Raw genomic sequence first — 10,926 nt, forward strand, 5'->3', positions numbered from 1 at the left:
CAAATTTTTATTCTGGTGTAACTTTCAATTTTATTCAGTTGTAACATTCCCTATTTTAACTCAGTCATGTAACTATTAAATCCTCCGACACGGTTAGGCTATGTCTACACAGCAGCATTAATTTGGAAAAACTGATGTTATTCTGAAATAACATTCCATGTCTACTCCCAAGCAGTTATTTTGACACAATGTCAAAATAACGTTGAGCTGGAGGACTGCTTACTCTGACTCCTGTAACCTTTATTGTATGAGTAAGGGAAGTCGGGGGAAGAGTGCTCTATCTCGAAATAACTGCTGTGTAGACAGCACCAAAAGTCAAAATAAGCTATTTTGACTTCAGCTATGCAATTAGCAAGTTGCATAGCTTATTTCGAGTTTAGCCCTGCTGTGTGGACAAGCTCTAAGTCAACACAAGAATGCAGTTAGATGTGTCACTTGCGGCTTGTGTAGGTATACTGATGTTGGCTATAATCTAACTAGCTTGCTAAAAAGCTGTATTGAAGACACAGCTGTGCTCGCTAGCAATGATGGACTGTGCGAACTTTTACACCTCAAACTGAATCCCATGCTGTTGCAGCATCTTCAATGCTATTTTTACAAACTAGCTAGATTAAAGCTAGCATAAATATATAGTGCCCACCCTACTGAAAATTGTCTCCAACTGCATGATAAACATACCCTTGGTGTCCCCTAGCTTACACTAGGCAACCCACTAGCTTTTACCTCACTGCACTAGTTACTATTGCTGAGCATAATCTAGGCACCTGATTTATTATTAAATGGGACAATGAAACATGAACATTTACTCAAAATTGTTACTCTTCATCAGTATTAAACTCCTAATTTTCTAGCTCCCAGAATGATTTTTGTGGCTTGGTTATGATTTTTGAGCTTTGATTATGATTTTTGAAACACACATTTACATACATCTGCCTTGTCATTCTAATATAGCCTTCACTCAGTTTAGAACTATGGTAAATTACATAGTTCATAATTCTGCTCTGTCGAGTGGAGTTCAGCTCCACAGTCATGTGCATACCATGCCTGCCCAGTGCTGGTAGGCCTCCATTTTCTGAGTGCCTTCAACTGCTAAAATTCAAGCTGCAAAAAGATATCTATTTAAATGTACTACACTTCTTTAACTTATTAACAGATAACTTTTTCCAGATTATATGCAGGTCCAGAAGTAGATATTTGGAGCAGTGGGGTTATTCTCTATGCCTTGTTATGTGGAACCCTTCCATTTGATGATGATCATGTGCCAACGCTTTTTAAGAAGATATGTGATGGTATATTTTATACCCCTCAATATCTGAATCCATCTGTGATTAGCCTTCTGAAGCACATGCTGCAGGTGGATCCCATGAAGAGAGCTACAGTCAGAGACATTAGGTAAAACACTAATTGATATCTAATCACAGATGTCATAGTAATGGTCCCAGTCTAAAAAAACATAACTAAGAAATAGTTCATACAAATTCCTCTCCCATACAATCCACTGTTACTGAGTTAGTAAATGTGTTAGTTTTATCTTTTGGAACCAGAGTTGTCCAAGTTCCAAATGACAAAATGTGCTTATGACTAGAATTTTTATAACTAATAGGTAGAAGGTATTGTAGTTCAAGAAATGTAAGTGTCTGTATTGATTCTTTCCAGGAAAAAAAAATCCTGCTAAAAACTAGAATTAGGACAGGAAGAGACCTAAAGATAGATGTTAATGTTAGTGGGTAATATAATTTTTCTTGCACCTTCCATCAGAATATATCAAAGTGCTTTATGAGTGCTAAACCTTATAATAGAGTAGGTGAATGGCATACTAATCTTACGGATGTTTTTTAATAGGTACACATAAGCCAAGTGGTGTGGTGAAGGTGTCTGGGGTAAGATGTAAAGAGACGAGCTGACTATCCGATAAGTATAGGCTTATTGGATAGTAGACTAGTCTCTCAACTACTTGCTTTCCTCCCCCCACTCTTGCTGCCTCTATCAGAGGCAGCAGGGGAGCAGGAGCTGGTGCTGGAGGGAGCCAGCTTAAAAGCCATCTCCCCCCAGCACTGTCTCTGCGGGAGGCAAGGGAGTAGTGGGGTCTGGGCACCTACTGGCTCTTAATACATTTAAAAGGTAGAGCCATGGTGGGGTTGGCTCCCAGGGCCGGAAGCTAACCCTGCTGTGGCTCGCCACTTATCGACTAGTTGATTAAATTAAATTTAACATCCCTAGTCTGGAAAGTTTGTAGTAGGGTAGGACTAGATCTGTTGCTTAAACAAGTGCCTTCCACTCCTTGGACAGGACAAATTGCAAACTAAAACTATTCGTTTCCTTAACTAGCAGTCCAGTTATATTTTCATATTTTTAGATGAAGAGTGTAACATTTTCTTAGACTTGACTACAAATTAAATCACTGCAAAATTCTTGTTTATCCAAGTTTAATGACAGAACACCGGACTGTTCTTATATAGCTAGCTCAGTGCACTGAAGTGACAAATCTGTTGCTTTTTGTATTTTCCAGTGGAGCAGAACTTTGAAAAATAAGGTTTCTGCTGTATTTTAACTTTTTATTGTGTTTTGAAATGTAAACTGTTGACCAACATACAAGAACAAAACTTAATACCAGACAGTACCAAAGAGTTACAGCCTTAACAGACTTTTCTTACCCTTTCCTTGGCAGCTCATTCTACTAACTTTGGGGGCAGTGAGAGCAGGTGTCTTTTGAATACAGATTAAAATGAACAATGGCTAACATTCAAAAATCCAGTTTTGTTATATCTACCAATGCCTGTCCTAACACCCATCAAGTGGGTTATTCGATATATACAAATAGTATGTGACTTTTGGGATTGGAGCAGACTGAGTCAAATTCAACCAATACTTTTGGCAAAGAAATTGGATACTTTTTTGCAAATCAGTGGTTTGGGTCTTTTTCAACTATTTCAAAACAAAATACTTTGATTTTTGTTTCAAAATGTAGCTGACTTTTTTGTTTTTTCTGTGTTTCAGGTGTTTAAAAAAATTGTTTTGGGTCAAACTTTTTTGGGGGTGGTGGGATTAAACCTATGGATCAAATAGTCTGTTATTGGTTCAGTTCTTATTTGGAAGGAGAAGGGGACATCTAATGCTTGATAACTAGCAACAATAAACTTTGTTAGAATTAGGCTGAAAATTCCAAAAACAAGAATTTTGTGACGTTTGTCAATTGTTTGATAACAATAAACAATCTACTGGATTGTGGTTCACTTGGGGTAATAGAGTTAAAATGTTAAGGCTGTGTCTAACTTTTTTACCTAGAGTATAGACAAAGCAAATTGTAGTTCAGTGTTGCTAGAGTATCAACCTCTACCCCCTCTGTCAATTACATCTATAATTTGCCTGATATGTACCAGCACTTTTTTTAAAAATACGCCTCTTTTTCTGGTGTTGAACTGACTAAAATAAAGCAGATTTTTCAGATTTACTAGTAATGGTACCTAATGAGCATCTTGACTTCAACAATTTTCCTTTTTAGGAAAACTGAAATACTTTAAAAACTAGTAGTCTTGTAGCACCTTAGGGACTAACAGATACATAGACAGTATCGTGTGCTTTCATGGGCAAAACCCACTTTCCCCATAAAAGCTCATGATACTTCCTGTATATTTTTATTACTCTCTAAGGTGCTACAGGACTACTTATTTTTAAAGTTACAGACTAAAACGGCTGCCCCCTGAGACTATTCAGATGCTTTACTAAATTTAATTTATTAATAAAGTTTGTCTTTAACTGATTGGGTTTCCTTAAGGTTTGCATAAAATCTTTGTGGTTGTATTAAAAACTACTTATTTTTACATCTAGGGAGCATGAGTGGTTCAAGCAGGACCTCCCCAAGTATCTCTTTCCTGAAGATCCATCATATAGCTCAACTATGATTGATGATGAAGCCTTAAAAGAGGTGTGTGAGAAGTTTGAATGTACAGAAGAGGAGGTGCTAAACTGTTTATATAGCCGAAATCATCAAGACCCCTTAGCAGTTGCCTATCATCTTATTATAGATAACAGAAGAATTATGAATGAGGCCAAAGACTTCTATTTGGCAACAAGCCCACCAGATTCTTTTCTTGATGATCACCATTTGTCTCGCCCTCATCCTGAAAGAGTGCCATTTTTAGTAGCTGAAGTACCTCGGCCACGCCACACACTTGATGAGCTAAATCCACAAAAGTCAAAACACCAAGGTGTAAGAAGAGCTAAGTGGCACTTAGGAATTCGGAGTCAAAGTCGCCCAAATGACATCATGGCAGAAGTTTGTCGAGCAATTAAACAACTGGATTATGAATGGAAGGTGAGGGAACTCAGGGGTTTCTGACAGATGATTGTGTTTTGCTTAAAACACTAAGATGATACCTTACTTTAGAGGATTTAAGTGCTTGCTTACATTTGTCATTCTCTTGCTAAAAATTATAATGGAAATTAACTATTTCATCTGTATCCTCTACCAGGTTGTAAATCCATACTATTTGCGTGTTCGAAGGAAGAATCCCGTGACTAGTACATATTCTAAAATGAGTTTACAATTATACCAGGTGGACAGTAGGACATACTTACTGGACTTCCGTAGCATTGATGGTATGTGACGGAAAATAATTACATTGCTTTAATAGTTATGCATTTATTCAAAAAAAAAAAAAAAAGAAAAAACTGTTGTCTGCTCTAGGGATGTGAAGGACTAGTTGACTATCCAATAAGCAAATGCTTATCAGATAGTCGACATGCTAGTCGACTAGTTGATCTTCTTCCTCCCTCCCCCTCCACCTTTGTTACCTCTATCAGAAAGAGGCAGCCAGGGGGGAGGGGGCGAAGAGGAGGGGGCACTTCAAAGCGGCAGCGCCACTTGAAGCCTGGGGCCAGATCCCAAGCTTCACATGGCGTTGCCACTTTGAAACGCTGCATGCAGCCAGGGACCAGCTGTGGTGTCCACAGGCTGCATGTGACATTTCAAAGTGGCAGCGCTGCATGGAGTGCGGGATCAGCTGGGGGCTCCTCTTCTGATCCCGGGCTGCATGCGATGCTGCCACTTTGAAATGCCACGGGGAGCCCGGTGTCAGGTTCCTCCGGGCGTTTCAAAGTGGCAGCACCGAGTGGGACTCAGGATCAGCTGGAGTCTGCAGCTGATCCCAGGCTCCATGCGGTGCTTTCGCCTTTTAAGTGTAGCAATAGCCCTAAAGCTGCTGTTACTTTTCAAAGGTGGAATCACCCTATAGACTAATCAAATAGTCAGTGCAAAATGCATTCACTATTTGGTCAGTCAATTAGTCGATATTTAACATCCTTAGTCTGATTGTGATTTTTCACACTAAATATCCATTAGAAATGTGGTTTGGAAAGCCATAAATACCTTGGGCTTTGTCTTCTTTATGAAAGAAAGGTATGGGTTGGCTTAATTTGTTAGCTAATTCTGAAGTAAAATCTTAACAGACAGTTGCAGTTTTCATGTGAGTTGGCAGGTCAAAACAAAGACAATGGGGAAGATTAGTCTTTACCTGGACCTGTTAACTATAATTTGCCTGGTCTCCCCTAGTATTTTACTTCAGGTTAACATGTTTCCTAGTGACAATAGCCTGGCAAAACTAAGAACACAAAGTTGTCCCATACTCTTCCACTCATGTAATATATATGATATATATCTGTCTGCTATTACTAAAACTTCTGAAATAGTTAACAATAGATAAATAGAATGTGCAGTCAGTCTGTTTAGGTTGAGATATTTATCTGCAGCTCATAGTTCTATGTGTGGGAGTTAAGTTAGAATAAAGGTAAGGTGGTCTGTCTCTGAATTTGTTCCATGTGGCTACATTAGCTATAATGATGGACATTTGGGGACCACATTAAAAGCAAAATGTGGATATTATTCAGGACTGTAGGAATGCACCCTGTTGATAGACAGGAGGATGGTGCAGCAGACTGAAAAGAAGTTTGAATTGGAGAAGGATGTTTGTGTGACTGTCAGCCGACGGTCAGGGCAGTGTGTGCGTGTGTGTTATACACCTGAGACTTCAACTGCTGAGACCGGGGTCCCTTGCAGCGGGCAACCCGGAGGAGGTTGACGGGCGCCCCAATGAGTTTACAGGGAGAGCTTATAACACCTCAGATTTTTAGCTGCTAGGATACAGAATTCCCTTCGCAGCGGGCAGCCTGGGGAGGCTGAGAGGTGCCCCACCCGATCTGTCCCCTGGAAGCGACACGATCCAAAACACCCGCTCTCCCTATATCTGTCCCTTATTACCGGCTGAAGTTCTTTTAAAATTGTGCTTGGTTCTGTTACAGCAACTGAAGGAGTCAGGTTGAAGCTTAAACAGTTACTATTTTATTGTTACAGGGTAAACTTAGTTGTTAAATGCTACTACTGTGTTACAGATAACACAGCCACTACAAAGGACAGGACAGAAATTACACTAAGTAGTCACTTATAGGTACCATGAAACCCTTTTGGTTCTCTGAGCTCTTATTAAATGCATGCAAATAGACACCTAGCGGGTATAATTCTCACCCCGGCGTTCCAGACTTGGCATGGTCAGCGTCTTTCTCGCAGTCCCTCGGGAAGAAGTAGGGTGAGGTTGGGCATCCCACAGACCTCGGGAGACAATCAATACCTGCCAGCAGGTATAGATGATTGGAGCTCAAATGGGGTGGGCTACTAAACCCCTCTTCATACCCCTTGGGTCACGTAGGCTTCTTCCTGGTCTCAAGTGGCCAATTAGGAAAAATGGCTTTGGATGCCAAGTTTCCCACGAAGGGTGCAAAGCATAATTCACACCTGGGAAAATGCAGACAATGGGCACCTCTGGTATGTGATGGGCGAAGATTCCTCTCTGGGACAGTGCAGGCGTGTCAATTACTGGTACTAGCCATCAGGGCAACGGGAGGCCCCGGGTCGTCAGCTAGCTCATTTGCTCTCTGGGGGAGGTTGTGGGGGGGAACAAGATGGGGTTTGTGTCTGGCTACAGTGACTGATGCATAGTTCATCTTACATGGCAAGTGTATAGGATGGTACAGCAAGGAAAAGGGTTTATAGAAGAGACACAAAAATATATATTGTTTAAAGGTGGCTTATGCTGTAGAGTGTCTGCATATGCCAGGAGGGCTCAGGAGAGGGATCCTGCAAAATTTTGAAGGTAGACTTTGTGAAAGGGTGGGTGGTGTTCTTGGCTTTGAGCTAGTGTATAGTGTTATAGCTTTAAAATATTGGAACAAAAATATTGGTGTCACTTTCAGCAAAACTTTTGTTTGAGGATTTGCTTTAAAAAAAAAAAGCTGCATTTCTAATCTATATGTATACGCTTATTCCTGTGTATACCTGATGAGAATTGACCATATGTGTTTGTAAAATTGATCTGTGACTTGTGGACTAAGTCTGACATTCCAAAAATATTAAGATCTTGTTAAAACAAAATGGAATTCCATCTTAACTTCATAAACTGATCTGTCAAATACAAAGTGAGGGACAAGTTCAGTGGTGTGAAATTTAAATATTTAATCTTATATTCAAAAATTGTTTTCGATAAAGGATAACTTCATGGAAACATACTTTGTAAACTAATTTGAGCAGTTGAATGGACTACAGGATTACTGCCCTTGATTTCTATAGCTAATTTGATAACCTGTGCGTACACGTTTTTCAGAGTAACTTGAATGCTAAACATCTGTTTTTAACCATGTGGAAAAATTACATGGATTTGTTGCTGTACATATTTTGATTTGTGTAACATATGCATTCAAATGCTGTGTAAATAAGTAGAAAACAAGATTACCTTTTGAAAGAGGTTTTAAAAGGGAGGGGAGAGAATCTCCAGATTCTCAGCTTAGTGCTTGGTGGTTCCATTTGCCCTTGAAATTTTTTTTTAAACTTTTATTTTTTGTCCTTTTCTCTAGATGAAATTATTGAAGCAAAATCTGGAACTACCACGCCCCAGAGGTCAGGTTCTGTGAGCAACTATAGATCTTGTCAGAAGGAGACTGATGGTGATGCACAAGGAAAATCTGCAGATATGTCTCTTACCTCATCAGTGACATCTTCACTTGACTCTTCTTCAGCTGATTTAACCCCAAGACCAGGGAGTCACACCATAGAATTTTTTGAGATGTGTGCAAATCTTATTAAAATACTTGCACAATAATTTTAAAGATTGGCTTATTTCTTTTATAGCAATAAGCATGCCTAAATCATAGTCAAATGCTTCCAATTATAATCAAGTTACAATTAACAAAGGCGCTGAAGACTAGCCACATAATGCAGTTTGCACAGGGATTGAAACATGATTAAAAGCAGTTAGACCTCTAATACATTGAAGCTAAAGGGAGTTACGATTACATCCACTACTCAGTAGTATAATACAGTTACAATAAATTACAGGCCTTTTGGGAAGTTCTCAAGGTTTTACACTGAGTGCACATTAGGCTTCATAGAACATTACTGTTAACCATAAAGACCTTTTTCTGTGTCTTTATGCTGGTGATAATTTTGTTGCAGTGTAGATGAGTGTTCGCTGCTAGCCCAGTGGGCTATGAAGGTAACTTGTTGGGCACACTCTGAAGTTGTGCCCCATTTCAGTATACTATTCAGTTGTCTATTACCAGGAACGCATTCAAGCTGCTGTAGTGTTCATCCCACTTAAAATTGGCAGTAAATAGGCAAGTTGGGTGAATATTTTAAGCAAAAATCATAACTTTTTAATAACTTTGATAGATTTTGATTGTGTATATGTTGGAGAGTACAAACTTAATTTTTCATGCATTTGAATACTCTGTAAGCACTAAAGATGAAATCCTGTGGTCTGAAATAGATCCATGAATCTTGTCCCTTGCCACAAGATTTTGAGAAGGCTCATGCAGAGGAGATTCTTCTGTGTCTATGCACCATGTAACAATGTTCCACAAGAGGGAAAGGCTTTCAGTGGGTTCATGAACTGTACAGATTCACTAGCCTGTCTTAGAGTAGCAGCAGTGGAGCAGCTCCTTGCATGCTGCTAAGGGGGTTAGGATTCTGTTCCTTAGGCCTGTGAGTGTGCTTTTTCCAGAATCTTACACTGAGTTTATTCTCAAACAATCAGTGTTCTTGATATCCTATGCTGGGTCAGCTATAGGAATGTATAGAACTCCTTTTGCAGTTGGAGCTATTTATCTAGAATAGGATGCCCAAGTCATTTTTATAGCACATCTTGCTGTTTTTAATTAAACGATTCTAAAATTAACAATCTAATTGATCAATGCTAATAAAAGCACATCAACTTGAGTGTTAATATTCCAGTGAATTTAACAATCACAGATATTGACAAAATTGGCATGAATAGGTTAATGCTTCTAAGCTTACCAGGCCTGCTCCAGTTTTTAATAAATTTGATTTAAAAAAATGGAGTATTAGAGAAATCATAGCACAAACACATTATGAAAATACTTTAAATGTTTCTCTATTTGTAGTGAGTTCAGTTTTTCAAGGATTCATCCACAGTGAACTGCTAAAGACATGCATAGTAAGAATTGTTTATCATTGTATGTAGTACTACAGTAATCTGAGTTATCTAACTTTAGAAGTTCATAAGTGTTTCTAATATGCACTGAGTTTGAAGAAACCCGCAGCTGCTTAAGCCCCAAGATCTGCTGTGTCCTAACGTTATGAATTTGGGAGTTGCATGGTCTATCCCAGTAACTGGGTGCAAGTTTCAACTTCAGCTCTCCCACTCTTCAGAGGTGTCACACATGGTCCCTACAAGGCAGGATTACACTACTGTATTTCAAAATGTAAGGCTGTATTTTTGTTTAAGGATGATGCTCTGGGTTTATACTGCTGACAAAATGTAAATGTTAGCATGGGGGACCAATCACAAATTCAGCTTTTTAAAATATATTAGTCTTGACAAAATAATTCTGATACATCTGTTCAATAAGTTATTGTGATCCCTTTTGTCTATACTGTTTTATTTTTGAAATGGTTAAACATTGCACTTGTACAAATAGCATAATAAATGCACAGATTTTTATTGCAGTATTTCCTCTTTGGGAACACTTAAACTGTCTCATTATATGTCTTAGATTAAGTCCTTACAACCAGTATCTGTTTTGGTTTGCAAATACTTTGTAATGCTGAACACACACAAAATGTCAAAGTGCATACAGTTTTCAATTTTTTAATACTTTTCCAGCTCTTGTGCTTTAAGGCAGCCATGTTTTTACTTTGTCTTGGTGTATGAAGTTTAACATATATTTCTGGCAGAATGCATAGTTCTAAATAAAATACATTTTATTGGTATGCTGAATCAGTTTTGCTGGCCTAAAGCTTTCTCATTGGATTGATTTTTATTTTTTTTTAAAAAAGGGGGTAGTGAAGGAAGTAGGACTATTTACCTATTTGATTCCAGCTTCATTTGTTTCATTACTTTTTTTTCTTACACTTCAGATCTTGGTGTTTAACTGTTTTCTTCATGAGACCTTCCTATTACTCCTATAATGAAGACCAAAAGCTGACCTTTTTAAAAAAGGCTATTAAAAAAAAATTGTTTCACTGCAAAATATAGTGGGACTGTTACAGAGTTCTTACTGTACTACATCTTTAATACTTTCAAAGGGAATACTGAAAACGGCTTTTTAGATTTTTCCCCAACCTTGCTCTACATGGAAAAGCCCCTTGTATTCTTGCATTTTTATTGTAATTGTTCATAAGGCATGGATAAATCTATTTGTCCACAGATAATGTAACTTACACTGGTAAGGTGGTAAAAAGTCCATCTTTGTGGTGCAATATTTCAGAGACCATGTTCCTTGTATGACTTGACATTGAAATAAAATATTTACTTTGTCAGTTGATTACCATTGTATGTTGTAAGAAATGGACACTTTTTTCAAACAAGATGTGCCTACTTCCTATTGCAATTTTTGGCAATACTGAATGAAAAATGCTTG

The 10,926-nt window shown here is 38.4% G+C and overlaps 1 protein-coding gene across 3 annotated transcripts in view; it reads left to right on the top strand.

Annotated features, from left to right (window-relative positions):
* The window catches only part of PRKAA1 (protein kinase AMP-activated catalytic subunit alpha 1), a 28,130-nt gene extending 17,300 nt beyond the window's left edge, over nt 1-10,830 (top strand). For all 3 annotated transcript variants that reach the window (XM_006139488.5, XM_006139489.5, XM_075932508.2), the window contains 4 exons: nt 1,168-1,392; nt 3,829-4,315; nt 4,473-4,599; nt 7,903-10,830. In XM_006139488.5, the coding sequence (XP_006139550.2) occupies nt 1,168-1,392; nt 3,829-4,315; nt 4,473-4,599; nt 7,903-8,147 (1,084 nt within the window). In that variant the 3' untranslated portion in view covers nt 8,148-10,830. The remainder of the gene's footprint in view (nt 1-1,167; nt 1,393-3,828; nt 4,316-4,472; nt 4,600-7,902) is intronic.
* The last annotated feature ends 96 nt before the right edge of the window (nt 10,831-10,926 follow it).

Source organism: Pelodiscus sinensis, chromosome 6, assembly GCF_052426305.1.
Source record: "Pelodiscus sinensis isolate ZL-2025 chromosome 6, ASM5242630v1, whole genome shotgun sequence".
Taxonomy (NCBI): Eukaryota; Metazoa; Chordata; order Testudines; family Trionychidae; genus Pelodiscus; species Pelodiscus sinensis.